Source organism: Phytophthora ramorum (genome assembly GCF_020800215.1).
Source record: "Phytophthora ramorum isolate Pr-102 chromosome Unknown Phyram_PR-102_s0010, whole genome shotgun sequence".
NCBI classification, from domain to species: domain Eukaryota; phylum Oomycota; class Peronosporomycetes; order Peronosporales; family Peronosporaceae; genus Phytophthora; species Phytophthora ramorum.
In genome coordinates, this window is record NW_027150656.1 from 101206 (window position 1) to 120760 (window position 19555).

General features: G+C 50.7%; 3 protein-coding genes across 3 annotated transcripts; all 3 read right to left on the reverse strand.

The window, feature by feature from the left end:
* Window positions 1-13503: 13503 nt before the first annotated feature.
* KRP23_10412 (Pro-apoptotic serine protease) lies at window positions 13504-16568 on the reverse strand (the record flags this gene model as incomplete). The annotated part of the gene is made up of 3 exons (XM_067880858.1): window positions 13504-15956; window positions 16041-16138; window positions 16213-16568. 3 exons carry the CDS (start codon window positions 16566-16568, stop codon window positions 13504-13506), a joined length of 2907 nt encoding a protein of 968 aa, XP_067741158.1.
* Window positions 16569-17112: 544 nt separating this feature from the next.
* KRP23_10413 (DnaJ-like protein subfamily B member 5) lies at window positions 17113-18091 on the reverse strand (the record flags this gene model as incomplete). Its single annotated transcript, XM_067880859.1, has 5 exons — window positions 17113-17326; window positions 17396-17561; window positions 17636-17723; window positions 17794-17837; window positions 17899-18091. The coding sequence occupies 5 exons, from the start codon at window positions 18089-18091 to the stop codon at window positions 17113-17115; spliced, it is 705 nt and encodes a 234-aa protein (XP_067741159.1).
* A 273-nt stretch (window positions 18092-18364) lies between these two features.
* On the reverse strand, window positions 18365-19217 carry KRP23_10414 (uncharacterized protein; the record flags this gene model as incomplete). Its single annotated transcript, XM_067880860.1, has 2 exons — window positions 18365-18800; window positions 18979-19217. The coding sequence occupies 2 exons, from the start codon at window positions 19215-19217 to the stop codon at window positions 18365-18367; spliced, it is 675 nt and encodes a 224-aa protein (XP_067741160.1).
* Between the last annotated feature and the right edge of the window lie 338 nt (window positions 19218-19555).

Consider the following 19555-nt stretch of genomic DNA (forward strand, 5'->3'; position numbering starts at 1 on the left):
AGTGATCCCGACTTCAACGATCGGATAGCATTTCAACTAGCATTTCCATCACCAGACGTTTTATTGACGCCGGCTGGACATGTGTCTGTACGCAATAGTTCAAGTTTTGATTTCGAGAAGAATTCATTGGTCATGGTTCGCATCCAGGTTTCTGATATAGCTGGTCTGTACAGTGACCGCGAAATTCAGATCAAAGTCTTGGATGTTAACGAACCTCCAATTTTCCAGCAAGCATACTATTCATTCAGCGTACCTGAAAATTCCATATCGGGGCTACCATTTGGAACGCCCATGCGTGCTATTGATCCGGATCGTGGTCAGACCGAGAATTTACGATATGAGCTGGTGAATCGAAATGCTGGCGGTTTGCCATTTCGGCTCGAAAGTTGCTCTGGGCAACTGGTAGTACAGTGGGATAATCTAGACTACGAAAGTACCAATCGCTATTCCTTTGGCGTCCGTGTTATTGATTCAGGATATCCTGTTGCTCTGGAGTCGCAAGCAATCGTGGAGGTCACGATACTTGATGTAAATGAGGCTCCTCAATTCGCTCACTCTAGTTCTCAAAGTATACTAGAAAACGAACCTAATGGAACGTTTATCGGGACTGTAGTGGCCACTGATCCTGATAAGAATTCTGAGCTGTTCTTTCGAACGAATGCTAGTGATTATATTCGCGTTTCCGGGAACGGTGGGCTGTATTCGATGGCTCCTTTTGACTATGAAACAATGCCAGTACTCTATATTGAAATTACAGTCGAAGACAATGGAGTGGGATGCCACATGCTACTGGAGGAGTCTCAGTGTGGGCCAATTATTACATCTACTATTATTACTTTATCGGTCCAAAATGTCAACGAACCCCCCACTCTGCTGGCAGATATGTTCGTCATAAAAGAAAATCTCTCTCCAGGGTCCTTAGTTGGAAGACCTATTCAAATCGTGGACGTTGATGGAGTTGTGGGGAGCAGTTATGGGTTTTTGATAAAAGAAGGTATTTCCAGTGGAAACGAATCAGAGTTTTCGATTCGAAGTGATGGTCAGCTGCAAACACTTGTGTCTTTGAATTTTGAGAGCAAAGCTCAGTATGAGCTGAAAGTAGCGTATTCTGACGGTGAGTATTGGTCCTATCTAAACGTTACAGTCACCGTACTCGACGAAAACGAGCCTCCTGAGGTTGTTACTGGCATCAATGGGTCTGTCCCAGAGAATATGGCTGCTAGTACTAGTGTTTTAGTAGCAAGGTATGTTGATCCTGATCGCAGCTCAGACAATATTTTTGCCCTTGTGGATAGCTTTGCACCGTTCCAAATTGATCCACAGACGGGGTCTTTGAAGACAACACGCTCTCTAGACTTTGAGAAGGACCCTACTCGCTTCAATCTTAACATAAGAGTTTGCGATGCAGCGCAGACAAGTTTATGTGGAAGTGGCTACGTCACAGTAACGGTTACTGATGTCCCCGAGATGCCTTTGATGAGTGATGTTACTTGTGTAATAGTGGAGAATACCCCGACTATTTTGAACGAACAAGGCACAGCCGCGTGCACGTTTAGCGCTACTGATCCAGACAGTGCATCGTGCTCGTTCTATCAAATTATCGGGACTAGCGCACAATTCCAGTTGGTGGATGACACGACAGTAAATGGATTAGTCTCCGCAGGGGTTCTTGAATCGACTGTATGCATCAACGGTCAAGTGGGCTTAGTTTGGAAAGGATCATCCCTGCCAGATTACGAAACTCAGTCTCAATATGTGCTTACAGTTCGAATTTCAGACAAGACAGTGAAAACAACGTCTCTATATACTGAGAGTCGTATAACTGTGACTGTTCTCAACGCAAATGACTGCCCCGTGCTGGCTTCTTTAACATTCACGGTGAGAGAGCGATCCTCTGTCACCACTCAAATTGGCTATCCACTTCCGGGTAAAGACCAAGATGTTTCCGATACTCTCACGTACAGCATCTTGGAGACAAATGCTTCAGCGGGTTTGATTCTAATAGACGTGCTGACAGGTCAACTTAGACTTGGTCGGAACCCTTTAAACGCCGAGCTGGTATACCCGGCTCAATACTATGTGAAAGTTGCTGTTACCGACACCAGCTATGATCACTGTTCGGGTAACGGACTCATTCAAGTTCTAACGACAAAGTCAAACTTTGCACCTGTCTGGTTAAGCACGTTGCCGTCGTCACTCGTGATAGCTGAAAATTCAGGGGCAGGAATGCAAGCGGGGGCCTCCCTATCTCATTTTGTCAGTGATCCAGACAGCGACCCAATTCAGTTTACATTGCAGTCGAAAGCCGACACATACTGTTCAGACATGTTTATCCTTGGATTGGCAAATGGCGCTCTGACGCTTCGTGCAGGACGCACTTTGGATTTCGAGAAGAAACGCGCATTCGTATGCACAGTAGCGGCATGTGATCCAGCACACATGTGCAGTACACAAGACGTCACTGTTCAGGTCATAAATGTCAACGAGGCACCTGTATTCAGTGACCAGTCTTACGCGTTCCAGATAAAAGAGAATGAAGCGGTGAATCTAGCCCTTCCGCGTTGTATCAGTGCGGCTGATCCTGACGAAGGCGATGGTTATTCACTTGCTTACACGATTTCGTGTGCAAATACAGCTGATTGCTCTCTTTTCGCGGTACAAGTTGAAGAGGACTATAGCCACGAGCTGTGTGCTAGGATTGTGGTCAAACAAAGCTTTAACTTCGAGGTACGACAAGTCTACAGCTTCACTTTGATTGCTCAGGATGCTGGTAAGCTGACTGCGGTGGCTGGTATCACAGTTGAAGTGGAGGATGTAAATGAGATTCATTCATTTATTGGGGTTCCAGCGACATATTCTGTTTTCGAAAATACGGCAATTAACTCGGTCTTGCTTCAAATCAAGACGGCAGACCCAGATATTTACTCTGACGAATTCAAGACAATTCGGTACGCGATCGATGTGTATCCACCAGGACTGAATGTATTCCGCATTGATGCTGCAAGCGGTGATTTGATAGTAGATGGGCTGATAGACTACGAGGCTGTTCAAGCCTATACAGTGAGCGTTGAAGCTCGTGATTCTAGTGGTTTCAATGCGTTTACGATTGTAAAGCAGGTCGCGGTCGAAGTGGTTGACGTTCTAGATACTACTATTGATACGTTCAGACTTATGGATACCAGCTCCTCAGACCTCGATACGAAGGGGGGTGAAAGGTTCTTACTCACTGGTTCAAACATTGGGTTCAAGCAACGAGCTGATAACTCAGTTGTAATCAAGCAGCTCATCGTGGAATATGGGGCGTATGGAGCCACTGCACTATACCGCGCTACAAGCTGTGGGCTCGTTAATGGGAACACCGGAATTGCATGCACGTCAACGCCAGGTGTTGGCGCAAATCTATACTGGAACGTTACTTTGGTAATGGAGGTCCCAACTATTGGAGAAACCGTATTCCAAGCATCCTCCTCGGTTCCCCTGGCATCCTATGGTGTTCCGGTTATAGGCTCTGTTGTCTGCAACAGTGCGCTACCGACCGATGGTAGCAACACAAACAATATTAGGATTTATGGTGAAAACCTGGGGTCAACGCAGATAACAAGCGCAGATGCATATCTTGTCGTTGTATATGGCTCCGAATTCGAAGCCCAAAGCTGTGAGGTACGCGAAGATGCAACAGGTCATTATATCGCGTGTCGCAGTGTTGTTGGTACAGGCGCTGATCTCGCATTCGTTGTGGTAGTTCGCGGTCAGGCCAGCACCGCTTTCGCATCTAGCTGTCACTATGCGTTTCCGACTATTTCTGATGTAACTGTGGCTGCCGGAATGTTGACCACCGGAGGTGACATCGTAATGGTGAACGGAGCTGGATACGGGTGTCAGGGATGTGGCAAAGTCACTGTGTGGTATAGTAACAACGTTCACTCGTTTGAGCTTGATGACTGTAAGGTTGTCATTGATCACGTGCAGTTATCCTGTTTATCTCAACCCGGAGCTGGAGGATTATTCCGATGGCAGGTTTCCGTGGATGATCAGAAGAGTTACTCGACTACTACAATCACAACTTCTTATAAGGCCCCCGAACTCTTTGAAGTCATGGGCTTCAAAGATGTTCCTACCGCGGGAGGAACGGTCTTTGAACTCCGCGGGGAAAACTTCGGACCTGACGGTGCTGTCTATACGGACCCCATTGTCGAGTACTCTTTCGACAATGTTACGATCCTTCGCAGTGTCAACTGCAAACGAAAATACAACGATCCGACCAATCATAATTTGATACAGTGTGTGTCTGTGGCTGGTAGTGGCTCGTTCCACTCGTGGCGTGTCACCATCGAAGGCCAAGCATCCCTGTGGACTGCACACAACTCATCGTATGCAGGACCGATTGTGACAAAAGTGTTTCGCCCGGATGGAGAAACCGAAATCAAGACAAGTGGGGATCAGCAAGTTGTTATCACGGGCAAGAACTTTGGCACCATCAATGCATCCACCATTTCGAGTGTGACATATGGCGTCAATGGTGACGAGTTCACGGCTGAGGATTGTGCCATCGTGGTCGACCACGAACGGATCCTCTGTACGACCGCACCTGGTGTGGGCAATCGCCTTGCTTGGATAGTCACAATCGATGGTTTAACCAGCGCAACGCCCACGATTAGTTATTCAAGACCATTTATCACTTCGATTGAGGGTAATGGGGCAACCAACGCTCTAGTTCGCGGTGGGCAGGCAGTCGTTCTTCGAGGAGGCAATTTTGGGCCCGATACTGTAGTCATCGATGGAATTTCGTATGGAAATTCAGGAAGAGACTATCATGTGAAGGAAGTGCTCGAGCACAATGATTCCACAATCATTTGCACATCTGTTCCTGGTGTAGGGGCGAATCTATCCTGGATGGTGTCAGTCGGTGATCAAGAATCAAGATTGTCGACTGCCACGAGCTCATATGCACCGCCTGTGGTTTACTCATTGTACCCTTCCGTTGCATCAACTGATGGGACTACGGAGATTACTGTTATCGGAGAAAATCTTGGGGCGAACGTGCCTTTCGCAGCAGCACGCGTTGAGTTCACTCCACCGCAAGCAAGTTTGTCAAGTTATCGCATTCCTATAATTGGGTTTGGAGATTTTAGTGACAGCAACAGCAGCGAGTACATTGTGATTCGTGTACCGGTGGGTTATGGCTATGGTGGATCGCTGCAAGTGTTGGTCGGTACGTCGAGTGTTCAAAGAAGTGCACCACAGCCAATTAGCTATGGGCCTCCGTTGATTGACTCGGTATCTACGGACGAAGGCCCCACTGAGTGTCTACCTTCTTGCATCCGACTTACTATTACTGGAAACAATTTCTATACCTCGGGGCGCGTGATAGTGTCAAAGTACCTTATCACCGCAAGCAACCTAGAAGGTGCTAGCTATGAATCTTCAGTTGAGGTTTTGTCTTGGTCTCATAACACCATCATAATCCCGCAGTACGTAGGCCGTCTAGGATACGTGACCATTGTGATTGGCAGAGAGAAGCTGCTGAGTAATTCTGCGCCGTTCAGCTGGGATGATCCGTCCATTCTCGACTGGTACACACTTAGCTCGACCTGCGGGGTACTGGATTGTACAACGAGTCACCGATTGGATGGCAACACGAGCTTATTCCGAACAGTAGCAACTACTCCCGTTATGTCGGGGGTGTTTAGCTACCAATCAGCAACTAGTGGTGGAGCTACACTAAGTCTATACACGAAGTATGTTGGCCGTAGTCCCCGGGTAACAGTGGGTGGAAACAATTGTACCAATGTCGCGGTGAGCACTCCGGTCATCCCTTCCAGCATACTTCTGTCTGGGGGGGTCACAGGGGTGAGCAATATCCGCCTGATTTCGTGCACAATGCCGAGCGGTCAAGGCGTCATGCTTCCACTTCTTGTAACACGAGGTATAACTCTAAGTAGTCCACGGTATTTGAGTTATATTCCGCCAAACGTGGATTGGGACGGAAGCTCTGCCACTTCTGCTTCTACAACCGGAAAGGTTGTTTCTCTCGTTGGATCAAACTTCGGTACCACGCCAGTCATTTCGATGACTGGGAATTCCAACAGAACTGTTTCACTTGAAATCACGTCGTATGATCACTCGCGTGCTACAGTCACTATTCCTCCTGGGGAAGGGCAGAACTACACAATAAAGTTGACCGCGGGGAACCAAGAAACTGCAACGGTGTTTTCCTACAACGCCCCTGTGATTTATAATGTCGAAGTGGTTGACGCTACCACCGAAGGTGGTTCCTTGATGACGATCCAAGGCGAGAATTTCGGGACAAGCGAGCTATCAGGCGCTCATACCGTTTTAATTGGTGATATTTTTTCATGCACAATCAACAGTGTTAAGCATGCAGTGATTACTTGCATGACAAGCGAGGGCCAAGGAAGTGGCCATACAATCGTAGTCACTGTCAGTGGTCAAGTTAATGCTGACAAGAATGTGACTTTCAGCTATGACCCCCCGCTCGTCTACAGCATTAGTAAAAGCAATGGCCCGACCTCTGGGTATTCCTGCAGCTGCACTGATCCAGACCGTCCCTGCGCAACGCTTTTGGCACCGTTTGAGTGCAATTTCCTCGAAGCAAGCTCAACTACCACCGAGCTTGGTAGCTATTGCGTGGAAACACTGCTAAATGGGGTGTTGCAAAAAGTAACAGTCACTGCAGAGGCAGATGTGTACTCCAGCAACAAGCCAGTGTACATGAGTGATGTAGCGACAAATGTACAGCTGCTATTCACCGGTGGGGTTTGGCAATTGTTACAAAGTGATGAACGTATTTATCGTGCTAGTACCGCGACAGTGAACCCAACACCTGCAGGTTGGCTCAATGTGATGGTGGATCCACCCGTTAGTGCGGTGGCTATGAAAGTCAACCCGGGCACTTGCTCAAAGGCAGCCTCACGTGCCTGTCCTGCAGAAACGGAGCTGTGCGAGAGAGTAGCTATCACACTTGCCGGCAAAAACTTTGGTGTCCAGACGTTTGATTGGCACCTCGAGCTGGCCAGCACCGATAGCGTGATGGAATCGGTGAATATTACGAGCGATGACATCGTGTACTTCAGCCATTCAAACATCAAATTCAACTTGCCACCAGGACAAGGCATCTCACGTATTGTCAATATGACTGTATCAGGGCTTCAGCTTGCGAACAAATCAATCGCATTCGGCTATCAGAGCCCTGAGCTGATCGGCTACGAAACCAATACGACCAACTTGTCGACTTGCGGAGGTTACACCATCTCTCTTTACGGTAAAAATTTCGGATCAACTCGTGCTAAAGTGCTTATTGGTGGCCGGGATGCACGCGTTGATAGCCAAAGTTCTCACCCGAGGGCTTGTGGATCCGACACATGTGAATACTCGACCAGCGGTCCCTGTATTGATACTGATACGTTTGTCTGCTATCCATCGCTGTACGTCGTGAGCCCTACGTTTGGTTTCCTTGAGGTCTGTAACGACACTACAGGGGCTCAAATGATGTGTGAGACAACAGATCCTGCACCCGATGTGTCTGAAGATTTCACAAGCCACTCTGACTTTGTAATTGTGACAAGTGTGCCTGCTGGGTATGGTGCTGACGTTTTGGTCTACGTTATAGTTGACAACCAATCCAGTAACGCCTTAACATTTTCGTACAATCAGCCCGTCATCACTGCTCAGATGCCAAATCAGCCCGATGCAAATGGAGCCAACGCTATCACGATCAAGGGTACCGACTTTGGTTGTTTCCCCAATGATGCAATTACCATTTATTTTGCTGGCTCGGACGATACGTCAGATACAGTACAGTCAATATCCCGCAAATTGAGTTCCCCAGGCATCTCCTACTTGCCAAGTATCTCGAGTATTTTTGAAGACACGTCTCATCGGCAGTTAGTGTCCGACAGTTCAATTGCCTCCACAAACGTATCAACAGAGAACTCAACCGGGACCGTAGTCTGGACGAGTGCCTCAGAATTGGTATGGTATCCACCCAAAACGAAGGCTGGTGTTACGAGCATTATTCTGTCGGTAGGTGGCAACGTGATGTCTGCTACCAGTCAAACACAGCTGAAGTTTCAATGCAGTCCAGGTTACTACCGAACTTCGACGGAATTCTGCGACGAGTGTCCAGAGGGGGCTACTTGTGCTGGTGGGGACGAGATGCCGTTAGCCAAACCTGGCTACTGGCGTGAAGGTGAGGTTGTCCTCGCATGCGATCCCATGTATGCGTGCCTAGGTGCCAACAAATGCGCGGAGGGTTATACTGACATAAGGTGCGGCGAATGCGAGACAAACTACCACAAGCTCAATTCAGAGTGCAACGTGTGCCCGGAGAACAAGTGGGGGTCGGTCGCAATTGTGGTCGTCTGTATTAGTGTTGCATCCATCGTGAGTTATCTTCTTACTCGAAAAGGAGTGAGCCTTGGTCTACTATCTATCGGTATCGATTACTTCCAGACACTCTCCATCTTCGGCAACGCTCGTATTTCGTGGCCAACGTCGTTGATTAATTTATTCGCGACTCTGTCTGCATTCAACCTCAATTTGGAGCTGATTGCACCCGAGTGTTTTTCACTCCAGGTCTCGTTTGTGAATAAGTGGTTCATCATCGAGGTGTTCCCACTTGTCATGGCGGCCACGGCGCTCGGGGTCTTTGTAGCTCTTTACGCTTACAAACGCTTTATAAAGAAACGACGCACACGTCTAACATCGCACCTGCCGCAGCTTTTCGGATCAACGCTTGTGATGATGTATTATCTTTTCTTGTATCTCACACGAACGACATTGGATATCTTCAACTGCGTCGGATCGATCCCGTCGGACGGAAAGCTGTACATGGTGGCCATTTATACTCAGTGCTTCAAACCAGGCGGGTTGCACATGCAGCTCTTCCCGTACGCAGTGCTGGCATTTGTGGTATATTCGCTGGGCTATCCACTCTTTGTACTTCTGACGTTGTCTCGTAATCGAGCGTTGGTCATGGAAGATCAGCTTCTACGGGCTATGCAGAGAGGAACAAGTCGCCGAACCAATCCAAACTGCTGGGTGTTCCGCAAGAAGTTTTCAAAATTGTATTATCAATTCAAGCCGGGCTACTGGTACTGGATGGTGCTCATTATCCTGAGGAAGTTCCTACTCGCAGGTATCGGGCTTCTGTTCCGTCAAGACCCAGTGTTCCAACTGGCAACAGCGACCTTTGTATTGTTTGTGAACTACGCGCTACAAGTACGCTGCCGCCCATACATGAGTGTCTATGAGACACAGCGGGTCTTAGCGGACTATGCCAAACGAGTCCTGTTGGAAACTCGGCGTGCAAAAGCCAAGGGAGAGGCATTCATTCAACCAGCTCACCTGCGTCTTGAAATGCACGCTTCGACGGTAACTGCCTGGAAGAGCGGCCATGGTGACCATGGGGGTAATGGTGTGACTGGTAGTTCTGCTCCGCCCACTTCAGGACTTCGTGGAGCTAATGAAGCCATCCTCGCATCACAAGAACCGCAGAACGTGGTCGGATATCTCTGGGATCACAACACAGTGGAGGCGTGTCTCCTGTTCAGCGCTTCTCTCGTGTTACTGGCCGGCGTAATGTTTGAAAGCGGTCGGCTTGGAAGTAACGATACTGGATTCACGAGTACTTCGGCACAAATGCTGGCCGTTGCCACCACACTTCTTGTAGCCGCAAGTTGTGTGTACTTTGCACTAGTTCTGATAACAGAGCTTGTTGTAGCGCTTCGACCCGACTACTACAAACGTATTACTCGGGTGCAGAAAGTTTTTAGTCACTGGCATCGCAACCAAAAAGATAAAGAGCAGGGTGGAAAGCGTGGAGATGATGACAGTGACGATGACGACGACGACGAGCTCGAGATGGTTGCGACTATGACACAAAATCCGCTGCATTTTAATCGTGCGCTGGCTGGCGCCCGTGGTCTAGCGATGCGAGCTAAAGAACGCGATGCACTCGCAGCTTTACAAGATATTCAGCGACGAGGATCTGAGCGCAAAAGTAATTCGCCACAACGTCAAAGTACCTTCATTCAGGCGCAGCCATCAAACGAAGATGCCGTTCCACGCAGGCGGAAGTCTCAACGCAGGCGAATGACCGCATCTACAAATGCAGGAGGACATCACAGGCACGATGAACATCTCATGGCAGAGTTGACATCTACAATTGAAGATACAGACGACGTGAACGTCCGGCAACATTCAACTGACGATTAAATTCTATCTACATCTCCGTAATACACATTTCATTTTGCACATGACTTAGCGATACCAGCTAGTTGTCGCAGTTTTTCAAGCACTGTCAGTGTCCTTAGTTCGGTCTCGAAACTGGATGCCTGTTGGCTCGCAAGCTCTCGCCAGCTTTCTTGCAGGTTTTCGTCGACTTCTTCAGCTGAGCTGCCAGTCTGGCTGCGCTGTGCAGCGGTTAAATACAAATCGAGGTGCCCAAGGTGGCGAAACGCATCGGCAAGATTCCACCAGGCTGTATGTTTTTCTTGTTTGTAGTAGCTGGCGTACGGAGAAGGTGAAGTGAGGTCAGAAGCCGGTGATTCACGTTCTAAGGCATAGATGTAAACCCTGCAAGCCAAAAGATAATGACCCTGCTCTAGAGCTCGTTGCCCCAGGTTTGTTAGCAGTTCCCACTTTTGTCGTAACGTCAACGTACGCCCATTTCCTCGACTTCGCGCGGTTCCGTCAGCTTCTCCAGCAGTAACTTTCTCGAGATTCCATTGTCGTAAAGCAGCACGCCATGCCTCTTGAGCAAAATTGGAGTTTGAATTGCGTCCCTCAGACGATTTAGCCGCTGCAATTCCTAATTGTTCGTATCCGATTGCACACAATGCCAGTATATCTCGCTCCAAATACGGAGTGGGGGGGAAGTCGTGAAGATACGTCAGATACCCGACACTTTGTTCCCACTCGCCGCGTTGCTGTAATTGTACAGCGGCAAGTAGCAGCCAAAGTGAAAACTGAGGTTGTCGTGCGAAGTACTCGATCAGCTTGGCTAGCAAGCGCAAGGAGTCGCCAAAGTGTTCCATGTGCATCATTACGATCGCAAGGTCATGTAGTACGGAAGGATCTACACGTGGGTCACCATTTGGTGAGCCCTCAAGTGAGTCGCAGTACAACTCATACGCTCGATGCAGGTTAAACTGGTCGTAAGATGTGTACCATGCCCTGTGGTGTGAATATGCAAGTGCTTGTTGCAATGCTCGGGTTAACTTCCCTGTTCTCATCTCACAAAGTCGCTCAAGTATCGATGCAGCATTCCAGAAATCGCCCTGTTCGTAGAGGTCCAATCCTCGCTTCTCAAGGATTTCATCCAGAGGCGCGTCTTGCGGTATGGAGCTCTCTTCTGTCAATGTGAGCTGTGCAGCTTCGTACGCAGCACTACGTTTAGCTTCCTTTCTAGCAAGACGTAAAATCAACCAGCCTGTTAGGGCTCGCCGTAGTTTCTTCAGTGCGTGTTTTTCGATCAAAACGCGAAATTGAGCTCGAGCCCGGGTCTGCCTGTAAAACCGCTGGATTCGGGTGCATGACTGACTTCTATGAGAAAGTCGAATCGTAATTGCAGTCTCCCGCCACTTGCACAGGTATGTTTTGTGTTTCCACCAACGCTGTATTCGCCGTGCCATCACAGTTTTCTTCAGCTTCACGTACGGGTGGACTCGCCGAATGAAAAAACGACGAATTTGCACAACAGACATTTTCTGTGTACGCTCTCGAGCTAAACGTGCTGCATCTTGGTTTCCATCCTGCTCCTTCGTCAACGTGCTATTCTTTACTTGGGTTTCTTCGGCTGCATCGCGTAGCACCAACAGCATTGCTTTCTTCTTTTGAGCCTGACTAAGCATTCTGACAAGCAGAACAATAAACTGGATGCACGTCCGTAAGAGAGCAACCGATGACCGCGCCTTCGCTTTGCGTTTCGCTTCTTCGATCACGCGTCGTTGTCGATTGGCTCGATCAGTTCTTCGACGCCAAATACAATGGCGAGCGAATATCCTCTGAATAATCGCTGCAGCTGTGCGAATGTTAACACCTTTGACGTTAGCAACGGTGCATCCCGCTGAGTTTGTGTCAGTAACATCTTCGAGGGTAGCAATTATCGTTTCTTTCGTGGGAGGTGCATCAGCATCCTCAAACGCTAAGCACACCCGCTCTTCGATCTCAGCCAAGACATCAGCAACGTCGGATCTCTCACCCGTAGTCCAACACATTAATGCGCTTGGAGGTTCTCCTTCCCACAGAATTGGAAGCCGTGGAGGTCTCCGAGAGTATGGTCTGTACCGGTTCATGTCCTCAACCAGATTCACGTCTTCCTCTTCTGCACACAACTCCTCCTTGCTAAAGTCTGATGTGTCTTTCTCGGTTGATATTCGCACACACATTACCTTGCGCTTCACACCTGGATAATTCATGGCTTTCGCTTCGAGTTCTTGCTGGTGTCGATATCGTCGCTTTAATACAAGTCCGCGCCAAATTGCTGCAACTTTTTTCATCAGCGCATAGGATTTCGAATAAAAAACCAGTTCGTCAACACCACTACGCTTTTGATCAGCGTCAGTCTCGTGGTGGCGAAGTACATTGGCCTTTTCTGCTCGAAAGCGATGCCAATCAAACACAACGTCGGCATTTTTTATCCACTGCGGTTGGATCCATCCTGCGTCCTTTTCTTCCGTAATTGTCGTAGTAGTGGTTGACTGCGCTTGTGTGTCGTTTTTGCGCTTCACGAGGGAGCTTCTACGTGTCGATGATGTCGTCACTGACGAAGGTCTGGGGTTGACATTAAATACAACCGACGTGCCTTCACACTTTTCACACTTCCAAATTGGCGAAGTATCATCATTTTGGCCACCAATTTGCTGTTGTTGCCGCCGGATCAGGAACCCAGGGTGCTGCTTGAGTGGAGGTGAGAAGCAATACAAGTGACACCGGAATGGGCACGTAGCGCACCGCACCATAAGTTTTCCGTTCAAATCGCTCTTGCAGCGCTTGCAACACTTTGGTGGGAGGGCACGTCCCGGGTCACCATCGAGGACAGCAGTTGCAAGTCGTCGTCGCTTGAACATCTTTGTTTGGATAACATCGAGCTTCTCGTCGTCTTGAGCTGAAGTGTTGGATCGCTGCTGCTCCTGTTGGACAATGTACACAGTACCTTCACTCTCGGAGCAGTCTTCTGTCCTTGCCGGTAGACAACGCACGCTTAAATCTTCAATTTGAACACCCACCGTCCCCATCTGCTTTTGAGCTGTGCAACACGACGTTGGAAGTAAGAGTCCAAGCTGGTTTCCTAATAATAGTCATCGGGATGTGAGGCAAACACGCACCTGTGTATATTTCAAAGCGATGGCGGTGCGGTCGCACTCTGTGTAGTGTGCTCTATGTATTATTCTTCGGGGTCTTCTCATTTCTTGATTTCTGGGTTGGGGGCTTGATGAAGAATATTGAATGCGGTGGTCTTCACTGCACTCAGGACAACACTTATGTGACCACAGGGTGCTCCACATACTTCCAGTCCCATTCCTCTCTGTGCAGCTCGATCGTAGGCCAGTAGTGATAGTCCGTTTTGAGCGTGAATACCTTAGGCTTCGTGTTGATGGAAATCGTTTTCAGACGCACCGATTCTCGGTTTTCCAGGCGTTCTACCACACGCAAGAAATCGTCTAACGTGCGTGTAGGTTCACCGTTGACTTCCACAAGCCAAATGGTTGCTCGCAATCCGTACTTATGCGCTGGGGATCCATAGCACCACCGCGAACAGTACACACCGCCGCCTTCTTCCGGAATATAGCCCAGGCTTGCGACAGCGTAGTGCGGACTCTGAATGACGAGACCGCACCAGACAATTACACGATCTGTGCCCATCGCTGAGAGCTGAGATGTGCTTACAGTAACTATCATTTCCTTCTGATCACGCACCACCAAAGCCTTCAGCTCTGTTTTACCATCAACCGCGCGCTCTACATCTGCATCGCGCACCACAGCCTGCCCATCGACAGCTAGAAGCAAGTCGCCGCTCTCAAGCTTACTGGCACAGTCCGTACCAGCAGCACATCTTTTGATTCCGAGCACCTGCCGCTTGTCTTCGTAACAGGCCTCGAGTTTTTGAATCCATGTGTCCGAGAGTCCAAGACCAGAACGCGCCTTCGAGAGCGAGTACGTCAACAACTGCGCCGGTAGGATGTTGATTGATGCCGGGATACGAGACGTCTGAAGCTCGTCAATGATGGGCCGAACAATCTCAACTGGCAGGCCACGAAAGACTTCCTTGCGGCCGGCACTGTCCTGGTAGCTAAATGAAAGCCAGAGTGCGTTGACAGCGCCTTGGTCGTCAATGAAAACACCGCCTACAGACTTCGTGATACGATCGAAATGCAGGACTTCGATGTTGCACGCCTTGTAGCGCGGCGGCTGGAAATCGCGCAGCACAAGACGGTCTAGTTTAGTAACCACAGACTTCATGGTAACCACAGTCCAGTTACTACTGAGGCCGATGTAATCGGCTGTCTCGCCCACCTCCAACGGCTTATCCGCCAGCACTACGTTTTTGATGTGGCTGGCTACAGCACCAAGTGCCATTGGGTCGTACTGGACGATCGAAAAGTTGTGGACTGGGTGCACAAAAACCACTTTGGCAGGAATCTCAACGGTAGCAGCAATCGTAATCAACACATCGCCTAACGCGATGGGGACGGTATTCTGGTCCACAAGCACAAAGCCTCGCTCAGCATCGACCACGACTCCCATTCCGTGGTAGCTTGAGCTCGAAATACCATCAATCATATAAGGAATGTCAAATGACACCATTACAAGGGACAGCAACGTTTTCTTGCCCAGTGCATTGCCTCCCGGAAAGCTTAATGGCGCTGGGGCAAATGTCGGATTGGAGTCTGTAGCTGCCACAAGTGATGACGTATCATCCTGAATATATGACTTGGAATACCACAGCCCGTCCTCGTCGTTGCGCGTACACATCTGCATTGGGAACCAAAGACGATCCATCATGATGAAGGCTGTGCGGACACGATGGCGATCGCGAATCATGAAGTAGCGCAATACCGTACGAAATCCGTTGGGCAGTGAGGCCATCACGCGCGCAAAGTCATCTAATGTCGGAGTGGGTTGCCCCGCCACGGATGTGATGATGCAGGGCTGGGCCAAATGTGCTTTCATGAACATGTGACCTGCTTGGGCCAGATACACGCCACCGACAGGTAGTGAAGCGTTGCGAGCTTGCTGGTAGGAAAGTGCATGCACGATGCCACCTCCAATTTCCAAATATCTGTCTGGCGTAATAGAATGTAAATCTTGGACGCTCAGGGTGGCTGTATACTGTTCTTCTCCGCGCTGAAACTGAGCTTCGACGGTCTCTCCAACATGAGAATCCAGGAACTCTTCAATGTTTAGAAACGTTGCCCCGTACTGATCGGCAAACTTGATCAGCACGTCACCTGTCCGCAGCTGATCATGCGCCGGTCCTCCCTGGATGACCTGGTCTATCACTAGCATCCCTGTCTCCTGCGGAAATTGTTGCCGCACCAGCGCCTCTGTTTCGCCGGAAAGACCCAGTCGACGCACTTCATCAAATGCCGTGTGACGGAAAATAGTCTGAATTGTGCCGCGCGGCACGGGCACGCCCTGCTGAATAAGTCCAAGAACTCGCACAACTCGGTCCAGAGGCAGGTAAAAAGACGACGCCGCCTTCTTCGCTCCACCCGCATTGAGCGCGATAGCGCACCCATCGATGTTTAGCACCGGCGAGCCGCTCGATCCTCCGCTAGTGCTGCTCGCCGCTGCAAAGTAAAACGTGTTGAAGTCGTTGTACGTGCTGGAGCCGTAGGACGGCGCGTCGCGGTCCAACTTGGCCAAAATACCCGGCAAGATGGACAACTTCTCGCCAGCGTCGTTGCCCACCACACGAATCTCCGCACCGACTAAGAAAGTCACAGCAACAAGCACCAAAACCCGTCAATACGTCCCCTTAAAATGCAGAAACTCGTGCGTTAATCGTCACCCACTCTTGGCCTCTTCAGGTCGCAGCGGGATCTCGTGGAGCTGCAGGAACTTGACCTTCTTGGGGTCGAAGTGGAAGAAGCCAAAGTCGTGCACGGGGTCCCTACGGCCAAACAGCAAAGAAAAAAGCAATGAGCCCATCTCCCCTCTGTTCATGGGGTCAGGGTGAGTCATCACCTGTAGACGGGCACAAGATCCACCTCCTCCTTATTGAGGAAAATGGCGTCGGCCACGACCGGTCCGGGCGTCACCACGTGGCGGTTCGTGAGGATGATGCCCCTCTCCATGTCCACCACGAATCCCGTGGCCACGCTGAAGCTGGCGCCGTTGCCGTCGAAGGCGCGCACGCTCAGCAGGCGGATGCTCACGATGGCGCGGATGCATTTCTCCAGGCTCTGCAGCCAGCGCTTGGACTCGCCCGTAGCCGCGTCCACGCCGAAGCCGTTAAGCTGGTATGGCGAAGGCGCAGCGCTGGCGTCTGAGGCGCCGCCGCCGCAGGGCTTGAGCATGGGCTCGTCCTGCTGCTCGTCCATGACGTTGGAAGGGGGAATGACTGGAGGCACAGCTCGGATGATGGGTAGCTAAAATACAATTTTGAGATTGTAAAGTACGAATCCAAGCATCACGTTGTTTATGTGTAGGATGTGGTTGAACTCGTTCAACAGATGCCGATGAGCGAAGTCAACGAAGGCATTGCTATGATGCGTGAGGGCCGTGGTGCGCTACCACATCGTGCTGCGCGACATCAAGCCCGTGTACAAGAAGAAGTTCGGCAACAATCTGCGCGAGCTGCTGCTGTCCGTGTTCGATGCGCGACTAGGCTGCTGCTGTTGCTGCACTGTGGTGGTAGTGGTGCGTCGCCGCCACGCGCTTAAAAGGGTGGGGTGCATCGTAAGCATTTGTGAAATGTGCCAGCGTGTACGTATTTGGACAAAAGCAACGTCCTTGTTGTTCATCTTGGTGCTTCTAAACGGATGACGCTCGCACACCGAAGCACGTCGCACTCAGCTGGCGCTGGCGTATGATCTTGCGGCGCGGCCTGGGGCTTCGGAACCGCGCCTGACAAAACTGGTAAGCTTACAATACCTGGCGCTCCATGCTCTTCTGCGCCTCTGTGAGTTTGGTGGGGAACTGCACGTCGAACTCCACCACGAGGTTACCTCGCTGCGAGGGTCTCTTCTGCAGCGGCATGCCCTCGCCCGCGATCACCATCCGCGTACCGGGAGCGACGACGCCTCCCAGAGGAACGGGCACCTCGCGTCCGTCCAGCGTCTTGATGGTCAACGTGCCGCTGCCCAGCAGTGCGTCTCGCAGCGACAGCTAGGCGCGGTACAGCAGGTTGTCGCCATCACGCGTGAACTTATTGTGCGGCTTCTGCTTGATGACGAACACGATGTCTTGAGCTGGTCGACCGGGCAGCGCGTCGTCCTGACCTTCAAAAGTCACCTTGGTGTCGTCCTTCCAGCCGGGCTTGACGTCGATCTCGAGGATCTTTTGCTCCTCGCGCAGTTGGTTCGAGCTCGGGGCTGATGGAGACCACGAACAACGGTCAGATGGCTATAAGCTTACATGTAGTCTCCCATCTGACACCAACACGCACCAAGGGAACCGCGTCGCCTGCTGTCGGCGTCGGCCAACGCCACCAGCTTTGGACGGCGCATCGCATCTTGGCAACCCGAACACATTTCCTGCAGCAGCACAGAAATCACTCCAAATGAGGCGGACGACCGAGCAAGACGGACTTCAGTCTGAACGTACAACTTTCTCCAGCCCGTGGACAACCTTTTGAGCAATGACAGACACTACAAACCACAACAAGACACCGTGAATTAACCACGATAGGGACCAGCGAAAGAGAGGAACCAACGTACGTGAGGCTCTCGCACTCCGTCTTGGACTTCTTAATCAGCGAAGCTATCGTCTTCATGCGCTGACACTCGCGTCCGTGGATCGTGGCAAGGATGTAGTCCCTCGCTGCACAAATAGTATCCTGTCGACGTCTGGACTGGGCGATGCCTTGCAGATCTCGTTCAGAATGAACATGAACAATTTGCATTTCGATACTACGGGGACCCACAGCTTGATGCGGAAGCGGAAGTATCACAAAATCCAAGCTCGCACAAACGGAGAAATAGGAAAAGAGCCAAGGAGAGGAGCGAGACGGGGGAGACAAGCGAAGCGGAGGAGAAGACGCGAACGAGAGCAGACACCAATTAATTTGTAACATACCGAAGCTGCCTTTTGTGAAGCTTTACTCTTGTTTTCAGCGCTCAAATCTTGAGACTTCAACATGATCCCGATCGTTCAAGATGAGGGAGCGGCACTCTCTTCATGCCTGGTCGGCTGCTTCACGACAAGAACTGCGGGGGCGTCGTCTCCTCTTGGATATTTCCTGGATCGTCTCCTTCCCGCCCTCTTCCACCACCTTGCGCTCCTCTGGGGTCGTGTCATTTTGCTTCACCTTGGGCTCCATCACTGGCTTGTACTCGATGCCGAAGGCCACGTACACGCTGCGCTCTCGCTCCTCCATCCACTTGGCCAGCTCCTCGTCCTCCGCGCGGCCGAGCGGCGTGTCGGTCCATTCCTTCTCGAACTCCTCCGGACTGCCACTCGAGCAAATCGTCTCGTGCCCGCCCTCGTCCTGCGTATTGGACCGCTGCCACAACATCTTGACCTTCTTGCCGTCGATCTCGCGCTCGTGCGTCGCCTTCAGCCTCGCCGTCGAGTCTTCATAGCGTCGACGAGCAGTGCCGATACGGTGGCCACTACACTCGAAGTAGCTGTATGAGTACGGCACTGTACGATGGGCTTGGCGCAGCGGTGCCTTCACCAGTCGAAGGTGTCGCAGCAGCTTCCTCTTTCATTGCTGCGTTGTCTGCACTGCATCTTGGCGTTGAGCGCTGTAGTAGCTCTTAAGAGAAACGCGGCGTTGCAGCCTCTAACACTGCTTTTGTCTGTTGCTCCGGTCTCTTGATTGGCAGGTCCTTGAAAAACTCGTCGTCACTGTCATACACTTCCGCCATCGCGTTGGACGCAAACGGCGCAAACGTCGGAAAGTGAGGTGAGAACACTCGACGAGCCATCACTTCCACATCCATAAGCGACTGCTCCAACGATGCCAAGGGATGCCAGAGGGATGGCTGCACCCGATCCCAGATGCGAACGGTGCGCCGAGACTGCATTCCGCGCTCGCCAATAGGAAAGCTGCAGAAGAGCGGTTCGTCACTTTACTCCACATGATCGCCTCCAGCCTCGATATGCTCGGTGGTCTCGTTGGAAAATACTCAAGTGAAGACAACATCACGAAAACTGGGACGCTGAAGTGACAGTTAATTTCCTTAGCGCAAACACCTACATGATGAAGAACACAGGGGACGAGAGCGACATTCTCTTGTCACAAGAGCAAACACGAAGCATCTAACAGCCACTGCCGCGCAAAAGAAACCCCATCGCACGGCTCATAAGGCCGGTTGGTCTCGTCCGCCCGCGTACTCTAAACAAACTGTCGCTTGTTGCATGT